A 22,525-nucleotide genomic window follows, 5' to 3' on the forward strand; every position below is an offset into this window, starting at 1 on the left:
ATAAATGCACAAAACCTTTTACAGACAAGTAAAAGAAAATGTCCCAAAGAGCTTAATGCTTTGACCCTACAAGGAGAGGGAAGCAGGTAGGTCCCTCTGTTTGCACAAAGCCCCATAGACTTCAACGGGGCTCTGCACAAACACCTATCTCTGCACATATTGCAGGATGGGGCATGTAACATGGTGTAGGATAGTAAACACTGTAGGGTAGGGAGAAGAAAGGTTATCAATGATTAGATCATGTGGTTGCTTTGCTTAGGGACTGTAAATTTGAAGAGAGAGATGTGGGTGTAGGTATTAATGAAACTGTTAGTAAAAGAGAAAGAGTAGGGTTTATAGGCCACAACGAATCAGTGTTTTAAGGAGAGGGTAAAGGCCTAACAGATCAGGTCAAAAAGTGACCTTAGTATCTCTGATACAACTTCTTTATCCCAACAGGAAAATAAGCCAGTTTCTGCATTTGGATTTTTAGATAATCTCTTGAAATGTAGGGATTCATGGGACCATCAACATTAAAGTCCATTTACATTTTAAAAAGAAAACAATTTTCACCAATTACACCCTAAAAAGTTACATACAATGCTTGCAAATTGAACATTTTAATCTCTTTTTGACCCAAGTGGTTAGCCGATATTTGGGTTCTTGCAGGTTTCCGTTAAGGGGAGAAATTGATGAGAGCCAGGTATTTCTTTGGTGCAACCCTATTTATTTATAAAAAGTGTACACAAAGTCCTGTTTCCCTGAACACAGGCAGAATCAAACAACTGGAGACAGTTTCTTTGCTCATAGTTCCAAGCCTCTTTTCAGCCAGCACTTTACCCAAACCTCTCAACTTTTTCTCAGGATCATGCTAAAAGTGCTTTTTTGCCGTCTCTGGGCTTCCTTGCTGCCTTCTCTCTCTCTCTGACACACACACACCTCATCAAACAATATGCAGCCTCTTGCATTTGCAATCAGTTCCCAGTGAAACCCTTCTGCCCACATAGCTCAGATTCCTGACTGACCTTGCAAGTAGCCTGCATTTTGGGCAGAGGCACCTATTGTTTCTCATATCTATTCTATTAAGGAGCTTAATTGCTTTTTACATTTATTCTGAATGAAGGGCAGCTGTTCCACCCACCAGCTTCAATAAATTTCCAACCAACGCCCTGCATAACAATACATTATTTTTTCATTCTGCACCATTTTCTGCTATTGCTTGTGAAACTTCGGCAGCCTTGTTAACACCCTGCTAAACCCACGCATGAGCACCACTCTGGAAGCCATGCTTTTCCTCCCACTGCTTAAGGGAACTGCTTTTCATTTATGTCTGCCATGTATATATCATATGCCCTTACAATGTATCAGAGGGGTAGCCGTGTTAGTCTGTATCCACAAAAACAACGAGGAGTCCGGTGGCACCTTAAAGACTAACAGATTTATTTGGGCATAAGCTTTCGTGGGTAAAAAACCCACTTCTTCAGATGCACTTACAATGCTTGTCACCTTCCATATGCTGAGAAAGTGGGCATGGACAGACTGTAGGAGAAACAGGGTCCAGCAGAAAAAAAATTAAAAATCTTTCAAGGGACAAGAGGATTATCCCACAAGGAAGAGCACTGAAATTCCCAGAGCTTTCTGTGAAGATAAGAGAGTTCCAGGCCCTTGTTTCTCTACATGAGTTAAAGGAAACAATTAATTCCATGACATATGAGAAGAGTTCTGGTCCAGGTTTTACAGCCAGGTGTTTCTGGACAATGTTTTTGTTACTGTACAAAATGAATCCAAAGAGAAATGCTTTCTCTGGGAGACTGAGCTCTCTGATTATAAGTAGAGAAGTTTTTAACGGAAATGCGAAAGCTTAGTCCTAGAGATCCCTCCTAAATCAGAATTGTACCACTGTAAGGAAGATTGTTGTGAAATGTCAAAATAATTTCTAGACCATTCACCCATCCTGACCCATTAAGATTCCTAAAAGCTAAGCCGGCTTGTACTTTTGCCAAGAGGCTCTAACTAGGTTGGAGTCCCATCGTGCTGGGTGCTGTATAGACCTATAGTAAAAGGCAGACCCAGCCTCACAGAAGAGCTTATAATCTAGTTTAAGACAAAACATCACAGGGGGGAGGAACAAAAACAGTATTGGGGCTATAGTATATTCCTGGCTATGCACCCCCCTCATATGCTAAAAAATAACTTCCCATTTACACCCTTCAAACGTCTAATTTCTATCCCTCATCAACACAATAATCTCTGAGCTGGAGTTGTACATACTTAACACAGTCTGTTCGCATCAGTCGATCCCTCCAGAACTCCTCTTCACTGAACTCCTTCCAATTAATCACTATCTTTGATAATGAGATTCCTAGAACTGAACACAATTTCTGGCGGAGTTGCAGTGGAGCTGTAGAGAGGAAATCTATTACCCTCTATTCACTGATAGGATGTCTCTGTGTATGCAGCCTGTAACTGCACCCATCTTTTCTTTGCAGCTACCAAATCACATTGCAAAATCATGTCTAATTTGATATGATGCAAATCCTCCCAAGTCTCTCTTGGCATTACTATTCTCCAGGTTTCTCCCTCCCCAATCTCTATGGATCTTTTTGTCTTATTACTCTGCCCTCATTGGTATTTGTGCCTACTTTCAATTTAATATTACTTGCAAATTTCATTAATTTGGTGTTTATTTTCTCTTACAAATCAATAATGAAGATACAAAATATGACTAGACCGGACCCAGGTCCCTGCTGGACTCCCCTGGCCTCACACCATCTCTATACTTTGATGTTTAAACAGTACCATTTTTATATAGCCCATACCCAGCGCGAGTTCATGACCTGCTCTGAACAGAATATATACACACACTGTATAAAGTCCAAATTTATTATCTTCCTGGGGCTTGGGCTTTACTGGACAAAAGGTTTCAATTAAAAACCAAAAAACCAACAACCAAAACTTCATCCAGTTGGTTGAAAAATACTGAGAAAAATAATTCTTCATAATTCCCCTTCCCTTTTTTTGTTAATTTTTTACCAGTTTTATATTTAGCATAGTTTAGTAATCACAGACATTAAAAGCCACATTAGCTTACATTCTTTTTGATAACTCAAGAAGCAATATGGCATTTTGAGGTGAAAGTATTTATCACCTTAAAAGCCCAAGGATAAAGCTGAATAATACACAACAATATAACTTTTATTTTGTTTTATTGATATTCATTAGTGAAGAAAATTTAAATTTTATCTTTCTGATGTGTTACAGCTGCTTTCTGGTGGTTGGACAGCTCCTACTATTGATTTAAAGGCTAAATAATAATATTTTCCAAATTGCATGATTAGTTTTACATTTTTAATTCTCATATGGTATTGCTCTCTCTCGCTGGGTACATAAAATGGCCCATATAACTCAATTATTTTTCAGATCTAATTGTTATTCTATCTAGTTTTAAAGATACATTCAAATAAAAAGATATTTAAAGTTACTTGCAATAAGTGCACATATACAACAGCAAATAGAGCTGATGACATTATACTAAAACTTTTTTTAAAGTTCATAGAATAAATAGAAGTCTTCAAACACATGCAGTATTTGGCTCATGTGTTTTCTCTCAAAATATCATTGCACTATTGTAATATCTACTTCATTCAAAGACATCCTTCTCTTGTCACAAAGACTAAAAGACAGTTCCATTTATACAAGAAATTATCAGTGCTAATGATTTAGTAACAGTCTGGTACAAATGGCAATTCACGGCAATTACATGTAGTGCAGTATTGGTGGCAATAAATAAACTGGCTGCTTGATTTTAAACTTCACAGAGACTACAAGGAAAAAAGCAGATGCTGATTTTTTAAATGAAAACTCAAAAAAAAAAAATCTTTTCTTGGCTACAGAAATAAGATCTTTTTTGTCCATTTCTATTTTAAGAGCTAACAAATATTCTTGCAAGCACCTTACATAAAATTGGGAGGGACAGGAAAGAAAATTCTAACAAATACTGGGCTTTCCTGATTGAAAGCACATGGGCTTATTATAGCAGGAGAATAAAAATGTTTTCAAATGGCTGTTACTTCTGGCAAGTTTACAACACCTGGATGGAAACAGGTTTCTATGAAAAATGATGAAAGCTAAGTAGAAAATATTCTCACCTTGTTATAAAACCACTTAGTGGATTGTTTTCTTTATATATAAAACCTGTAGCGAAAAGTCAAATATAAGATCAAAAGCTGCTTTCCCTTGCTTGTACCATATTCTGTTACTAAATACGTTTGTGGTTCTTCCCTGCATATTTCAAGAACACACCTTTTTCCAAGACTGCTTTTGCTAAACGATCTTTTCAAACAAGATGGTTTTCCAAACTGTTCAGTGACTCTGGCTCCCAGGAAGTGGTTGCCATGTTATCTTGTGAAGTGTGAAAACTAGTCTCTTTAAGGATTGTTTGTAAGGTATGATTTTCAGTGTCAGCAAGAGAATACAACGTAAAGCATTTTTCCTTCCACAGTCCAGTGCAATATTGAAAAAAATAAAGTGAATCACACAGAATACAGATGTGCCAGAAGAAACAGCAGTAGTGGAAATGTGTCATTTTTCCAGGCACGTAGCAGGCCTGTTGACCTCAAAACATAGTACTAGTTCAAGTTTATCATACCAGGAAAAACAAAACAAAACAGAAAAATGTCTCATCAATTCAAGCATAACAGCCATATGCTTGGATAACCCACTTCATCCACAAGGGCAAAATGAAATTAACACAGATGCTAAACTGACTACTTTGTTTAGCACTTACCGAAGCACAAATGCTCCCTGCTGCTGTTATTCCAATGTTTCAGATAACATGGTCAATAACCTTGCTATGCTAGGTCAGGTTAGGCTAACTACAGAATTCATTTTCTTGTATCCTTGAATTTTTTTTTTTTTCAGTGCATCTTCAAAAAAACAAAAACAAAAACAAAAAAAAAAAAACCCACACCTTTCAGAAGGTTAGCAAGTTAAATCCTAATACAGCAACTGCAGCGTCAGAACATTTTGCACTCAACTGAACAGTAAAATAAACAAATTAGTTACAATATATCTGGTACATATTTACAAATTGTACAAAGTTTACACACTTCTCCCATTAGGCACAAAGTTGATTTGTCAAACTCAGGAGGCAATGGAAGAAAAAAAAAAAATTGGAGGCGGGTTCTTGGTATTTCTTTAAAAGTCCAGCCATAAAAATTAAGTCCTTCATCGTAAGCTAGTTTGCTTAGGGAGCTTGGCTCCCATTAGGATGCCAGAAGTGAGAGTTGCAGGGCCCTTCATCTGCATGCTGGACCCCACCATGGTTGGGAAGCTCCGATTCCTTCGAATGCCAGTGTTCAGCTGAATACCCCCAATGGCACTTGTTGCAGAAGGGCAGCCCAACTGAAGGCCTTCTGGGGCCAAGCCTCGGGGAACAAAGGCCCTTACTGGTCCTTGTGCCCCACAGAGAAGAGGTCCCTCGTCATCAGTTAAGGGAGGCGCTTGCGTTTGCCCCGAGCTAACTACTTTGGCAATCCCGAACCGCTTTACTTTGTCCACAAGGTTAAGGTTGGAGACAGACACGTCGGTCTGACTCTCACTGTTCCTGATGTTCTTTTTCTCTCTCACCTCCTTCAAAATGGAACTGGCAGGTTTAGAAGCAAGGAAGTTGTCATAAGGAGGGCTGGTGCACTTGAACTCAAAAGCAGGTGGGGAAGAAGAGGGAGTCTGCATAGGTGAGTTTGGAGGAGTGGAAGGAATGATCGCCATTTTAGGAGAGTACGGGTTCAGGATGGTGCCCTTGCTGGCCCTGTCCCAGCTGTGCGGATTGTACACTGCTGCTGAGATCCCTCGTTCTTTAAGCAGCCACACCAGGCCCAAGGATGTGCTCATCGTAGTTGTAGATTCCCGAAGGTTAGTGAAGGATTCTGCCAAGCTTAGACGCCGAGGAGTGCAGGGGGTAGCGACCGGGGTGCCTTTCAAATTGCCAAGGCTGCCGCAAGCTGGAGTAGGTGCTGCATTAAGGCTGAAAACAAAGGAAGAAAAGGTGAATTAATGAGCCCGGGTAAGGATTTTCAACATGAACAAGTATTCCATTTATAAGGGAGCCTGAAAAGCCGATGCAAAAGATCTGCCAACTCTTGGGAACGCTGGATACAGGACATTGAGTGCTAAAGATCATAGAATCATAGAATATCAGGGTTGGAAGGGACCTCAGGAGGTCATCTAGTCCAACCCCCTGCTTAAAGCAGGACCAAACCCCAGACAGATTTTTGCCCCAGATCCCTAGGTGGCCCCCCTCAAGGATTGAATTCACAACCCTGGGTTTAGCAGGCCAATGCTCAAACCACTGAGCTATCCCTCCCCCCCAAAGATCATCACTTTGAACGTCTGGAGCTCAGCTTTAAACACCATTTTTGTCCAGAATGGCTGGATTAATGATTTCCCAGCACCCCGCATCAAACATCCTTGGACATAACCACAAATAAATGGTCTTTAATACTTCAACTGCTAGAGCGTTTCCTCTTTGGCCACTGACTAGAATGGGATCAGTACGTGGCCCTAACTCCCAATGACTTCAATAGGGCAAGGATTCAGTAAATTGGAGTTTGACCACTGACTTGAATGAGACCAGGATATGGCTCAGAGCGGCAACTCCCCACCCACCAAACTGCTAATGGTTCCAGTAACGCTGTATCTTACTATCCCACGAGAGAAGCAGGTGGGAAGCAGAACCCGTTATGATCAATTGGCTGCAGAAGTGGTAGTAACGGAGAAGCTGGGAGTTGGTATTTTCACCATCTGTCTGATTAAAACAAGCCCTTTTATTAAACTGAGCAAAAAAAGGGGGGGGGGGAAGACTTGGGCCCTGATTTTCGGAGGTGCTGACCACTCACTACCAGAAAGACTCCCATTAGGTACTCCACACCTTTGAAAAAAGCAGGCCACTGATTATCAATAGTTTGTTAGTTGAGTAATCAATAACTCAGCAGCAAACCAAATACAATATGGGTCAGTTTTATTATGCTTGGTGTCCACAAATTTCATGCTTATTTGCATAGTCTTGAACCAGGGAAAGAATTGAACGCCCCCTGCCCAACCCTCTCCCATCTAAAGAAACAAAACAATCCCAACAGCAGGTCAGAAGGTGCAGGTCAGGAACAACCGGCACATTAAATATAAAAACACAGGCAACAAACACTGTAAACATACATGCAGGCATATTTCTTGTATCTGACCAACAGCATTTTTGATTCTATTGGTTAAAAAAATGTATAACCGGTGGCACTAATTTTGATGAGTTTTCCCCTCCCCGGTGGCTGGTCCTTCTCACATGAATGGGGATTCAACTTAACTTGCATTTCTGAAGAATTAAAAGGACAGTGGTGACAAGAGTTACAATCTGGATCCAGTGTGCCTAAGTGCAAATTCTGAGGCCCTGCACCTTCAGCATCCTGCAGGCATACTGTGGTCACCCTTAAAAACTTGCTGTCTTAGATAACACCTTACATAACAAAATAACTTTACCTCTGTATGAGCCCTATTGAAACCTACTAAAGTCAAAAGGAAGGCTCGTATTATCAATGGATACTGGATAAGACCCCATTCACAGTGTTCTAGGCATGCCCTACCACAAATATAGGTAACACTTCAAATACACATCTTCATACAGGTGAATCCAAAATGCTTTACAGACTTTAGAGAGCGATTTCCAACTATAGGGATCTCCTCACCCTTTACTGAAATTCAGCCTCTTTGGCCATGTCTCCATGAGCAAAAAAATGTTTTTTCAATCCAGTTCAACTCCCCTTAATGGCTGCCTAGACAGTTTAGCCCCTTTAAGAATGTTTAAAAGGGTTACACTGTGTCTACACGGACGCTAAGGGGGAGGTTCAACTGAGTTAAGCTAAAGGCTTGTGTACTCTTGTAAATGTACCAAAAAAGCTATTCTGGAATGATTATTTTGGTACATTTCCAAGTGCAGACAAGCCCTAAATCAAAAAACAAACCTTTTTCTCCCATGCAGACAATACCGTAGGGTTTGCAGAAACTGGTCCTATTTTAACTCTAGGGACAGGTCTACACTTCAAACGGTGCTTTGACGCAGCTGTGTCACTGTGGTGGTTTAATGAAGCCGCTCTACATCGATGGGAGAGAGCTCTCCTGTCAGCGTAGTTAATCCACCTTCCTGAGAGGCGGTAGCTATGTCAACGGGAGAAGCTCTCCCACCATCATAGCGCCGTCTACCCCGGGAGGTTAGGTCGGTGTAACTACGTTGCACAGGGGGTATGGATTTTTCACACTCCTGAGTGAAGTAGTTATACCAATGTAAGTCTGCAGGGTAGACCAGACCTAGGTAATGGATTGCCAATTCACTCAAGTTAATTTACACTACTTCAAATGCAAGTCGACGCACTCCACAAGTACTCCAACTCAGCCTGGCATGTGGCAATTAATTAACTTGAATGAAGACAGGACCACAAACTCTAGACTAGACATACCCTGAAAGGGTGTAACATGGTGACTTTTTATTTAAGACAGTTGTAAAGCACCCATCATTAAAAGCATTCTTTTCAAGCTTATAAGTACCATTTAAGGAAGTCCAAGTCCTGTCCCTTTTCTGTGGCCAAGTAAGGCCTCCACAAGCAGGACCAGCATAGTTCTGCTGTGGAAGATCAGGTAGCAGCCCATGCACTGCACTCTCTGCTCTGCTGGGATTCCCTGCATCTCAGCAGTGGACCCATAACACCACAGATCTGTCGACTATTCTAGAAAGGGAACATATCAGTCCCAAGGGGCTACTGCATTTTACTCTGTAGCTGTAGTTTGTCACAGGGAAATCCAAATAAGGCCAGATATGAAGTGCAGAAAAGCACAGTGTTTGAATAGCTAAAGCAGTTTATCCATCATAATGTGAAAAGCATCCTCTCTCAGCTACTCTGGAATGTATTTTCTTGCACCACCTGGTGGCTTTTACCTGTAAGTGCAGCACTTGTCTGCAGTGCCAAATAGCTTGACATGCAGATTTACTGTGGTTGGTCCGCACTCATTACATTTCCTCACTGCTTGTCTGGGCAGTGAGCAGTGTTGGAGGAGGATCTCTCATCGTAGCTGGGAAGATAACACATGTCACCAAGGTGTACACACACATACACATGGTGCAAGGCTGTGAAAGGGGGGAGGCTAGTGAGGAACTTTTCCTATGGCAATAGATTAAAGCTGAATCTTCATACCTCTGATTAGTTTGGTGACATTAAGAGCAATGGACAACATGACAACCACTATAATACATCTCCTAAACTGGCTAAGAGTAGGGGGTACAAAAGCGTGGGAATAGAGAAAACAGGAGAAAGTTTACTCTGTGAACTGATTTTTAGTGGGAAACCAAAGAAATGTTGGAAACTAAACTTGGAACACTACAGATAATGGTCAATTTTTAAAAGAAGCCCTATTTAAAAAAAAAACCCACCACTGTCATAGGTATTCTGTTTCATTTCAAATTATAGACTAAATTGCTTCTGGCCTCCTTAGTGACTACCCTATTGTCGAGTATGCCCTCTCGCCACACTCCTTCCATCTCCAATTTGATTTTATTTCTAGAAACTCAGGCTTACGTTTCTGCTGTGCTGTCATTGCAGATACACATTAAAATGCAACAGAGAGCCAGTGCTGCATGAAAACCACTTTTATATTGGCATCACTTTCTTAGCATTGCCTTAATTGGGAATACTTTGCCCACCCAACAAAACCACTTCAGGGTACCCCAAATACAATCACGAAAACAAAAACAAATAAAGACCCAAAGGCGCCTAAGTGCTTCAAACTAGGGACAGCTTCAGGATAAGGTCTAGGAAAATCAGCACCTTGCTTTGCTACATGAAATTTAGTCCGATTAGAATGTAACCTGGGTTAGAATGTTAGGTTAGAATGTAACCGAGTGGGTAAATATCTACACTTTTTGGGTTAGCTGGTGCCACACACACTAGAATTTCTTCTACATGACCCCGCCAGCACAGACACTGCTGGCAGTGTTTGCTCACCCCCTGCCACGTTGGGTCATAGTGTCTGCCCTATATCTCCTCTCAGCATAACGTGACATAATGCAGTTTCATCCTCCTCCTCACATGACCTGTGAAGAATCATTTATAGTTTAAGAAGCTCCTCCTCACCAACAGTTCTGTTGACAGCATCACATATTTCTGAATGAATGGGGCCAGGGCAACTTAGTCCATGAGAATTTGCTAAAATGAAGCTCAGTTTAGTTACTGGTTGTAGCAAACTTGTTAAGTTTAGTAACCAATGAATCTCAAGAAGACTGTTATGGCTATTATTAACAGCGCTTCAACAATGTCTACATTTTAGGAGAGATGTTGGAAGAAAATAAAAGTAACTTCTTTAAATGGTGGTGCTGGAAGGGAAAGGCCACTCATAGCACGGTTCTTAATTTATACCACATGGAAGTGTAAGTGTAAACAGTTTCCCATAATGAATTTGTACTTCCTTTCCAAATACCCACAATCCAGGAGGTGTTCACATTCCCCTAGTTCTCAAAAGTTCTGCTTTGGCTACCAGTACTTGGGTCCAATTTGATTTCTAAGCACTGCCCTTCATTAATCTAGATCTCTGAATTGGCTTTCGAATGAGGAAAACAGTGGCACTGTCCCTTGTGAAGGCTGAAGATGGTGGAAGGGGGAGAAAACTGGGTGTAGTCTTTCTAAATGGAAAAAATACTTTTCATACCGGCCTCCACCTAGTTCTGGTGGGTCCATCTTTAGGTGTGAAGTCCATTCACCCTCTTTAGTCATCAAATCCTAACCCTTTTGACTAACACGGTGCCTACTAGTGCCAATTATTATGAGATGACCTGTTCACTAGAGACTAGATTGAGACCATCAATTCATTTACAAACAGTCCCTCTGATGTTTGGCAGGGTGCTCTGAGGAGCTTAAGATTCCACCACCAAATTGAAGAGAGTGTTTGAACAATTTCGTGGCTACTGGTTGAGTCCCTTCCCGCCCCCATCTGGCCAGCGCTGAATCCTCTCTTCAAGAGAAGAAAGAGATCTTTGGAACTTCTAAAATTACCTCTTTGCTTTATTTATTTATTTGCTCCCCTTGTACCAAGGGCCGGATATTTTCAAATATTTTCCCAATGAACGTATAATACAATCTTAGTCTCGCCAATATTTGTTTAAATGGGATAACAAATGAATAGACTCATTAGTCCCTCACCCTCTCTACTGGTGAAATGTGCAGAGAGGCAGCACAAAGCCGGTGTGCCACTAAAGTCTCACTTAAAGCATATTTAGAGGGTTTAAGTGGACAGAGGGCTCCTTGTGCTGGTGCTCTGCGCTGGGGTGAGTGTTACCCTCAGACCATTCACACATTTGGTACTTAGGATTTATAACCAGTTTTGGGGACAGCGGATGCACTTTTATGGAAGCCCTTTGTTCAAATATTTGTAGCATACCACTAGGCCAAGAGACTTGAAGCAACTGTTAATCACTTCTAACCTGTGCCAGATTTGAATAGCAGGAGGTAGATTCTGCAATATCTCAGTTGGCTTTGTAAAGCCAGGCATTAAACATCCTTTTAGAATGCAGGGGCAGCTCTAGCTTTTTTGCCACCCAAGCATGGTAGGCAGACAGGCTGGCTACCTTCAGCGGCATGCCTGCCGGAGGTTCGCCGGTCCCGCGGCTTTGGTGTACCCGCCACTGAATCCACAGGACTGGCGGACCTCCCGCAGGCACGCTGCTGAAGGCTGCCTGACTGCCGCCCTCGCAGGGACTGGCAAGCTACCCCCCGCAGCTTGCTGCCCCAGGCACGCGCTTGGAGCGCTGGTGCCTGGAGCCGCCGCTGTTAGAACGGGAGGAGATTGAGAGATTTGACAGGGAATTGGAGGAAGGGTAGAACGCATTTTGGGTTTGTTATTCCCTCTCTCCGCCATCCCCATGCATATCATTACTATCCCCTTGCTTACGCCACTCCTTTGCTTTTTTCTCCCCACGGGATTGTGGCATCCCTGAACTGTGTGTGTCACTGAAAACCCTTACCTTGGAGTGACTCGTGTGAGCTCATCAGAAGGGTGCAGAATGCGGCAGGTGGTGAAGGTGAAGGTGGAGTTGGTTTGTGACATGCACTTCCCAGGATGATGTACTAAATTAAAAAAAAAAAGGCAAATTCTTTGCATTTATATATAAAAGGAAAATAAAAAGTTTGGTGTGCTCACAAACAGATGCAAAAAGTGATGTGATACCTTGGACTGGATCAATGCAGGGAAGGTGAAATATACAAGCTTACCGGGTTATTGGAATTGGCACCCATTCTGCAAACCAATCTCCACAAGTCTAAGTTTATTCTGACAATAATAAAATAGTTGCTAAATTTTCCCACCATTACTTTCACCAGTCTAGTTTCACCAGTGCTGTCAAATCTTGCTCTGAACAGGTTCAGATGATACAGTACTTAAAATGCCAGCTGCCGCCACCACCAACACCCTTGACAGTGGCAGCAACAGTGGGAAATTATAGGAAAACATTCCCAGTGCAGACAAGGTTTCCGAGCATCTACAACATCCCGAACACTCAATGCAATTCAGCTTCTGGATTGATCCAGGCAAAGGCATCCCCATTACCTTTCATTTCAGTAATGGATCCAGCTATGCTATGTAGGCTAAAGCTACAGAAACCCTTACTAGTAAGTTTCAGGATGTATTGTGACTCCTCTCTATCTGACTTTCACATCCATAAACAGGATCATTTTAAAATTTTGGATCCACTACTGTACATCTGAGACATTTCCTTGTTTTTTAAGGCAGAATATCCACAGCTGCAGTAGATAGCAATTTTTGATTATTCATAAGTATATGTTGTGACAGATATAGAAAAACATTTTGGTACCACCAATGGTTACTTCATTGTAAAAATGTCAGCTCTTACATTCTGATGACAGTATAGATAATCTGGGAAAGGAGGTGATCTGGTTTGTAGGGAAAAGAAACATTAAGTGGTTAAGCTGATGTACTTAAGTTCTTAGCAGAGTGGTGTGTTGTGTGGGGTTTTTTATTTATTTTTTATTTGCTATAAAATGCAGCTGTGGAATATATTCCATTGCAAACTAATCAGAAAGTTTAGGAGCCATGCATCTGAGAAGCTTGAGGAACAACCAAAGAAGTTAAATACTATAATCAAAGATATCATGATTGCATAGGCTCTTATTATTATATTATTATTATTTACTATCTGAGCTTTTAAAAATTAGTGGTGGCCAAAACAACATGCACAATAAAACATGCGTGTGATTCCACCCCTCACCGCCCCCCCGCCCCCCCGCCCCCCCCCCAAGCCCTCTGAGGCATTTCCTGACTAGGCCACATTTTACTGTTGCAGTATGTGACTGCTTGACAGATTGCCTTGAACAGACACCACACACCATTCAGAACTTCCAGAGATTCTCAGAAATAAGCAAGGCAGGTTCTGATTGTGGCTGTATTTCCTCTTTCATTTGAAAAATATTACAGCTTAAATACTCATGTGCAGCCAGACAGTCCTTAAAGAAAGTAGGAGATCAACAGGGTATAAGGTGCGAGAGAAAGCATGGGCAAAGTGAAAGGTGAAAACAGAAACAAGTGTCTAAGCACATGACAGGTGATTCACTATGAAGCTAGCCTCTCCATCTTTTTAATAACAGGAAATAGTGCCATATATCAATGGAAGATAATGTTTTTGGTTAAACACACTGGGATGTGTCCGGTTAGCAAGTTTGGTTGTTAGTACGGTATTTATAAAAATAAATAAATAAAAAGGCAACCAGTTCTACTTCACCTCCACAGATGATAATTATGATGGTTCAGGAATCCCGTTGCTTTAGAGATTAGGGTGAGCAATGTATTTATCTACTGTATAAGTGGGCACAGCCTAGCAATCATGATTCTCTGCATATTGTGAAAAATTAAAATAAAAGCTGGCGAAAGATCTCAAACAACAGACATGAAAAAGGTTATTTGGTGAAACATCAAAGGACAGACAAAGCAGAGATAAAACAGTTCTTGCTAGATGATGAATAAAAACAGAACAATGCAATGCTGGTTTGAGATTGTGAGCCCAGCCCAATTATGCACATGGATACAGAACAGTAATTGCATTTCCCTCCCCTATTGATTGCAGTAGTCATTGAAGACAACACCAATTGTGCTTCCCCTCAGATTTGAAATGGGCACATTGAAGACCTAGCTGCATTAGCAAAAGCAAAACTCGTAATTAATGAGTCTATGAGATAGGAAAAGGCTGCTAAAAGTACAGAAGTCACTGATCCCAATAGTAAGGGATACATCAAAATGATTAAAGAGAAATCAGTATTCAAAGCCATAGATTTAACCCTCCAAAATACCACTAGGAGAACATGGACCAGCTTCATCCTCCATCAGTCAACAAAGAAGTCTATCAGATTGCCGTAGCATTTTCCATCCTTTGAACACAATATGAAGAGAGTAAGAACCCATCATTGTAAATGATCAGTACTTCCCAAAGTTCAGGAAATGCAAACAAAGACTTATTCCTAAGCAAACCATCCTTCAGAACAAGGGTCAGATCCTGAGCTGGTGTAAATTGGTGTGGAACTCAAGGGGACTATGTAGATTTACACTAGCTGAGGATCTGGCCTGTTACATTTAAAACAATACTTTTCTGCAGAAGTCATCAAATGATCAAGATAAAACAGCCAACTGTATTTAAGAGGAGGAAAATGCTCTGCTCTCTCCTCCATATTCCATCTGCAATGCTGATGGGTGGGAGGGCATCTTCAAAATCCTGCCTCAGTCTGTTTTATATACATTTCATTACAGGGTCACCTGCTAGAGCCCCTGACCATTTCTGTACTTTTATTAATAATCCTTTTAAAAAAGACATTAATAATTAGCAACGAAAATTCACAGTGGGATGAAAACAGAGAAATTGTGCAAAACACAATTTGTTAAAAAAAAAAAGTTACAAGAAATTCTCTTGAGGGGCAAAAGTGATTTTATACCAATCAGTGCAATTTAGAGCAGCTCAGGCCTGTTTCAGGCCTCGAGGGGCCATTCTGCCAACTAGATACAGCACAGTGCAGAGACACTCTGGCCATGCTCCCAATGCTAGGGTAACATTCAATTGGCCATTTAATCTGGTTTTACAGCCCCTCTGTGCCACCAGAGAGGCACAAATGGGCTGTAGCAGAGCCTAGGCCCTGCCTCACTCACAGAGCACTGGACAAATTTGGTTAGTGGAAGAAATGGAAAAAAAAAATTACTGAAATTAACAAACACATTAATATATAATATTGGGTCCAGACTCTTGTTCTCCATTATGCCAAGGATGTTGATTGATCTTGTGAGAGGCTGCTCTGAGTGGAATGCATTGTACGTCTTTGCACTGCAGAATATTTGTCTCATCAGATCTATAGTTCCCCTGAAATAGGTGGAGGACTTGGAGGGGTGAATCAGTCTTGGATGCCCACAAGACATCTAGGAGGCCTTAGAGACTAGGTTTGTGTTTTTTAAAAGCTGTAGTGAGCCATTCTGTCCAGCATTTTGTACGTGGGCTTGTGCTGAGGAAAGGATCTAGTTCCTGGTCTTTGGTTAGAGCGTGGGATCACCTCCCTCACTACTCTTCCACAAAAGGACCCTTGATCTCTTTAGGGTCTGAAGCCACATTCACCTTTGCCTTCTTTAGCAGGGGTTGGCTGGAAGCAGGGATGGGAGGGTGAACTGTAGTTGGGAGGAACTAGCTGATCTCTTTGGTGCAATCAGTAAGTGTTTAAAGCATTAAATATTTCTTTTATCGCGGCAGTGAAATAAAAGTCATGGCTGCTTTAGAGGGGATGGGAAGGAAGGAAGGAGGATGACTAGTAATGCAAGACCCTTGCGAGGGCATCTTTTCTTCGATGGTGCTATTTTGATATGAAATATGGAGTCCAAGGGCCCTGCATCCATTATTAGTGTATCATCATTAACATACCCCACAGGGGAGGAGAAATGCTTGAACCTAGACGGCCTGGCAAAAACCATCATCTGTGTCATCAAGTGACACACAGCACAGCGGTGTGGATGTTTCAGGTACTTCCTACAACTCAGCATGGCTTATTCTCCTGGACTATGGAAGATGGCAGCTCTGGCACGGAGAGAGAAAGGTCCCCTCCAAGGAGCTTTACCTTCTCTGTTGCTGGTGAATCTATAGCAGACTAATTCTGCTGATAGGAAACAGGGCCAGAAATGGGAAGTTAACAGCTGAAAGCCTACATCAGGCAGCCTAATTATGTCTGCTGGAGTCAAAAATCAAACCGGGATAGTCTGCCAGAATCAGCCCTTGTAAAGGGGGCTGACATCCCATGTTCCGATTATCTAGGTCTCTCGGCTGTTCAGAGGACATAACCCTGACTGATCCACAGGCAAGTGTCTACATAATATTTTTTCTGTGATAACCCCAAAATTGACAATTTTGTCATCTATGCATTTCCACAAGCAAAAAAATTTTGGATGGAGAAGAGGGCAAGCAAGGTACTTCTACCTCCACCTCTTTTCAAAAGTGATGTTCTGGAGCTTCTTCTCCACCCACCATTCTGTGCTTGAGCAATGAATGGCTCTCTGAACAGCAAGCTTTCTTGCGTTCTCTGTCATGAGTTAAAATCCTTAGACACTAGAGGAGGAAGGACAGAATTACCTGGCTTTGGTGGAGAGACTGAGTCAAAGACTCAATATTAGTCAAGTTATTTTAACTGGTTACTATTAATGGATTTTATAGTAAAAACCCACCAAACAAACAAAAAAACTCAACGCATATCTTAACATTGCCTAAGATAGTATATCAATGATTTCTTATTTGTGTTACATAACACATTAACTATACCTTGCATTAGAAACAAAGAATAAAACATTAAATAATTGAGCAAGAACGGGTTTAATGAGTGAGCAATTATTCAAATGAATTGCCTGTAATGGAAGCAGATACATTAGCTCAGCAAGGGTACTGGTATCAAACACTATTTATGTGGGTATGATTTTTCTAGGCTGAGGTCTGCTTGTCACAAAATATACAACCATAGAGTACAGAAATGAAGAGGTTTCACGTTTTTTAATCATTAATCTGGCTTCTACCTGATTGTAGGCAGGCTAGGATATTTGAGTCAAACTAATACTTTTAACAGCAATAAGCAAAAATTAATATTGACAACTCTTCCTTTTACAAAACTGCCTTTCAAATCTTTATACCATCTTAGAGAAGATAATACAAATGTACATCGGCATCTTGTTTTAAATAGATATTAGTATATTTTTAATCCTTTTCCATACATTGCTAATAATCTCTTGTAGGTATATATTAGTCTTCCTAAAAACAACCAGATTTAAGGCATTCATTATGTACTTCCACCATTTTAGGCACGTGTTTTGAAGAACTCCCCTTCTCTCTACCTTTAGATGCCAAGTTTTGAAAAAGGAATGAGTGCATGGGCCTGATCCTGGAATCCTTCTTCACACAAGTAACCTCATGCAAATGAAGAGCTGCAGGATCAATCCCTATGACCCTGAATCAGCCTACAGTTAAATATGCACTTAACTTTAATCATTAGTAGTCCTGTTAACTGCAGTGAGACCACTCACATGCTTAAAGTATATTAAGTCCTTTGCTAGCTTAGGACCTATATAAGGAATTCTCCATGCGAAAATGCCTTCTGTCTCGTAAAAGGATTCTGTCACATTTTAGACTCAAAATGAGTTTTTTTTTTTTTTTATAAAGAATGTACAGAAATATATTCAATGTGATTTTGTTGCACAAGTTACTTATCCCAGGAACTATGCTACATATTCTTGAATGCCATCTACTGGCACTTTTCCTATTAACCTATTATTTACAAATATGCAGTGTAGAGCACTTCTAATCAGCCTTTATTTCAGTGAAATATTCTTTAGTGGTTCTGAAAACTTCAGCGAAAGAGCATTGTCCGAGTACCTGAACTAGACAATCTGACTATAGACTGAAACGGACTAGTCTGGTACAATGAAGGTTTTTTTTAAAAAAAGGAAAGAAACAGCAAAGAAGGTGAAAAAAATAGACTTTCAGTTTTAATAATCTCAGGTATTATTGGCACAAATAAGGCTATTTTTTAAAATGTATGGGTTTTAACTTGACAGTACCCATTTAATATCCTCACTATTTCAATATATGTTGAAAATCTCCAGGTAAGAGAATACATATTTCCCAGAGTATCTGGATATTATTTACAGCTCTGATTGTGCAATTTACAATGCCTGGGCAGACGGCTGTGCCCACATGTAACCTGGAGTGCTCTGTGGGCACAGCAGTTCACCCATATATTGCAAATTGCAGGGTCAGGGGCTCAATTTGTACTGAAAAATCTTAATACCATGACCACGAGTATTACTCCAGTCCCATGTGCCGAAGTTATTCAGAGCATTTACATTTGCTGCAGTTCTCAAACCTGGAGAGAAAAACCTTAAAAACAAAGATCAGTCACCCTTTAGTCAACAGAGATTTATGTCCCAACCCATCCTCCAGATAGGAGGCAAACAGCACTGTCCTTCCTTTTTTGGCCATAAGACATCTTCTGCACCACCAGAAAGCATCAGCCTTATTTGCGCTCTTGAACCTAGATATTAGCACTTAAAGAGAATGATCATTATAAGTGTTCATCAGCAGGCCACACAAAGCAATCATAGCAGCTCATGTTAGCTGCCCATAAAGATGTGAACTGGAAATGCTCCTCACAACCATCTGATGGAAGGATGTGGTTCTTGGAGGTAGACAAGACCTATCACATTCTTGCAGGGCAGTATGTAATCCTCAGAAATAGACATGTATGATGAATTGAAACTTGGCCAAAAGACTAAGAAGATCCTACTGTTGCCTATGATCCTGTAAGGGCTTACTTTCAGGAGTTGTAGTATTTTTATGGCCTGCCAAGATGCACTGTAAGGAAGGTATTTTCTTGCTTCAAACATCTCTTAAAGTGGGGCTTCCACAATGGAAAAAATGTGAGTTTTTCCACAAAATGAAATTTGATCGTCCAGATTACTTTTTATATTCCCTTTGCTTTTAATTCAGTCATGTGTTCTTAGAGAAGAGTTTATTCCTTGATAGCCTACCTTCTCCACTTGCTTGATCTTGTAATGAAATCAGCCTTGTTTTTGTGACATCGCTGTACTCTGACGATTTCATTGCAAGATAAGACAAGAAGAAAAGATAAGTTGAGAAAAGCAGTTTTGACAATATTTAAATACAGAACAGCAAAGTAGAAAAAATATTATGAATTCCTCCCAATAAATCCTTCTGCAGTGACTGTCCCTAAAAGAGAAACACTGATTGTGTACCCTAGATTTAAAATATGCACAGCTGTAAGTAAATATTTAAGGGCATTTTTCACTCTAAACTGATCTGTTTGGGAGGTTCCCCAGCATGAGAGTCTCTCTTTAATTGCTGCAGGTAAGTGAATGTTCATCAGGCCCTTTCATTAAGGAACCACAATGCCTGTTATAACCCTCTTGCTTACACAAGACATTGTTTATCCAGTCTTTCAGGGTTTACTTCTGCCTCGTTGCAGGAGCTTTTCCTCCAGCAATTTCTTTTTCTTAAAAAGGAAACTGTGGTAGAAGGTGTATAACTCATGATTGCTCAGGTCAGGCAGATATGCTCTAAGAAGCATGAGGAGTCATACCAAAGCTTCACCTGACATCAGCTACATGTTTCATCCACATTTGTTAAGAGATGGGAGTGGTTATAAGGCTCTATAAAAATAGTACAATAATGATGTGTTGGCAATGTAAAGTCTGCATTTCAGTCATCTAACAGCATAAAATGTAGTTGGTAGCTTCCAAAGTGCTGAATCATTCCAATGCAGAAAAAAGGGACGCTGCAATCTCTCACCCCTTCACTTGAATGAGACCCATAGTGACTGCAAATCTGGCTGTGATCCACTGATGCCATTAGGTCCTCCATAGTGGGACAGAACAGGCTATACCGAAAGCTGTGCCATTTGGAGGAGGAGTCGGAGATGGAAGACGGTTCAAAGTTTTCCATGGATTTCCTTCTTCTGCTTATTAAAGTTGTTTCTTCTCATTCATTCTAAAACATCTGGGCAGCGTGCCCCCAATTCAGCAAGGTATTTAGGCACATACCTAAACTTTAAGCACATGAGTAGTCACATTGTGGTCAGTGGGATCACTAGTGGGGCTCCTCACATATTTAGCATTAGACACTTGCCAATTTCTTTGGCATATTCAGCAATTCAGGAAGACTGTTTGAGATGGTCAGAGTCACCTGAATCGGAAGGAGGAATCCTGTTCTAACAACTTTAAACCAAATTTGCAAAGAAAGAAAAAAAATTGCTTTCTTATCAAGCTTAATTACAGCTAATAATAGTTCCACAGACACTTATTTTCTTCATAATAAATACCAGTCACTGGACAATGGATTTCAAAGACTAAAGTCCATTTTCGTAATTGCAATAGGACTTGAAGGCATTCAGCACCTAGCAGATTCCTGCTACAATTTACAGGGAGAACTGCATCTTATATTAAGTTAGGGCATGATTCTGAGAGGTGCTGAATTCCCATTCACCATTATGTGATGTGACGGTGCTTAATACCTCATGGCAAGTTCAAAGCACCTTGTAAGATCCAGCCCTTAGAAGCTATCTAATTTTCTATGACTTCACACACAAAGTATAATTTCATCCAAAAGAAAAGTGCCATTCGTAAAAATGACTAGATATACATGAATTAGTTTTCATGGAAACCTCAGTATTGGCTGGGTTTGTCACTGATAAAGAATAATGATTAATATGAAACCATAAAACACGTGAACTGTCAGATACAAAACTACTCTTCCCTTCCAAACTTAAATCTGTTTTAAGATAAATTTCAATATACCTACATTACAAGACAATTTGTAACCTCTATGTAGCCACAAACTGTGACATGGCTCACAATGTCCAGTGTATGAAACAGTATTTTGAGTCATTTAATGTATTCAGTGTTGCTTTCAGTCCTAAGGATAGGATTTGGGAGTGGTTTATCCATCTTTTTCTAAACAAGAATTAAAGGAATGTGGCATTATCCTTTTTGAATGTCTAGAAAAATATTATTTAGATGCAGTGTATACAGAGTATACATTGTGTGTGTACATATACATATCACAAATCCCAGTCTCTCTCTTAATAATTTGAATGAACCACTCCTTTTTAGCAGCCTTCTCTTATCAAGCTAAAGAGGAAAAATTAACCATGTGCCTTAAAACATGTAAAACAAATTAGAAGATTTGTTAAAGAAAGAAACACTGAACTAATGTTAGACTGGGCATATTTTAATTACCACACGCACTAATGTGCAGAAGCTACACACAAAGTGACACTATGGATGATGCTCTGGAAAGATGTGAGAACAGCCCAGTAATCAATATCCTGTAAAGATGTCAATTTTACTGGACTTAATGAGGTTCCCTCACCAGACCCCTCATCATCGGCAGACGTGGACTCCTGCATCTCCTCTGTGAAAGCCTGAGACTGGCTTGGATTATTCTTGCTGTCTGAAACAGTCACTTGTGCTTGTGACCTCTCACCTGAGGTCTCTGTGTGCTGAATTGGCGTCGAGGTAGTTAGGCCCTTGTAAGAAATGTCACCTGTCTCATCTTCTTCATAATCATTAAGGCAATACACCTCATCCAGGTCGAGGTCCAGAGTTCTGAAGCCCTTAGTGACAACCCCAGGCCTTGGGTCTAAGATTCCCCCCAGGTGAGGCTGAGCTAGTTGCTGCCAATGATGCAGAGTGGCTGAACCTTTAAGAGGAAGAAAAAACAAAACAAAATCAGCAAGCAAGCCTGAGTATTTCTCTCAGCTGAACATCTGGATATTCTCATTTCACTCATCTAGAGTTCAATCCTCGTCCCACTGAAGCTTTGCCATTGGCTCCATGCTTCCAGGATTTGGTCTTTAGATCTTGTATTTAGAGGATTGTACAACACCACAGAATTATAGCTTTTAGATTGTCCCAACCCAAAGAAATAAAGCAATGACAAACACTAGAGAAAGCCAGTGGGCCAAATCTTCCTTATTGTAAAAAGGGCAGGTAGTGGCATCCTCCTCTCAGACCATGCACACTGGGACTAACAATACAGAATTGAAGAGAATATACATTTAAACAGCATACTAATTACCAAAATGGGCAAAGTCAGAAAAATGGGCACCAAAGATTTCTGCCCTAAGAAGGGTGATATCAACACACACTAGAATTTACTACTGGTGACTAACGGGAGGAGAACAATTATATAGAGGATGCTAGAAAATTATATCAATTCAAGTTTAAAGGAAGGAAGAAATCACTAACGATTTGTTTATCGGTTCTAGGTATTTTTACAGCCTCTATCTGAGCCTCTATACTACTGGAATGCACTAGTACATAAGCATACTCTACTATACCTGCAATTTCATCCTTGGGAAGTAACATTTTGAGTGTGAAAAAGGTACATTTTAAAGAGAGCAATGAAGCATGAGACAACGAGGCA

The 22,525-nt window shown here is 40.6% G+C and overlaps 1 protein-coding gene across 8 annotated transcripts in view; it reads right to left on the minus strand.

The window, feature by feature from the left end:
* Positions 1–3,166: 3,166 nt before the first annotated feature.
* Positions 3,167–22,525, minus strand: part of TRAK1 (trafficking kinesin protein 1) — a 112,518-nt gene continuing 93,159 nt past the window's right edge. For 3 of the 8 annotated variants that reach the window (XM_054019570.1, XM_054019568.1, XM_054019567.1), the window contains 3 exons: positions 21,584–21,799; positions 12,032–12,134; positions 3,167–6,004 (listed from right to left, as the gene is read on the minus strand). In XM_054019570.1, coding sequence (XP_053875545.1) covers positions 5,206–6,004; positions 12,032–12,134; positions 21,584–21,799 — 1,118 coding nt within the window. In that variant the 3' untranslated portion in view covers positions 3,167–5,205. Of the gene's footprint in view, positions 6,005–10,019; positions 10,109–12,031; positions 12,135–21,312; positions 21,800–22,525 lie in introns of those variants that run through there. The other 5 variants (XM_054019569.1, XM_054019566.1, XM_054019564.1 and 2 more) reach the window with 3 other exon arrangements.

This window comes from Malaclemys terrapin, chromosome 2 (assembly GCF_027887155.1).
Source record: "Malaclemys terrapin pileata isolate rMalTer1 chromosome 2, rMalTer1.hap1, whole genome shotgun sequence".
Lineage (NCBI taxonomy): Eukaryota > Metazoa > Chordata > Testudines > Emydidae > Malaclemys > Malaclemys terrapin.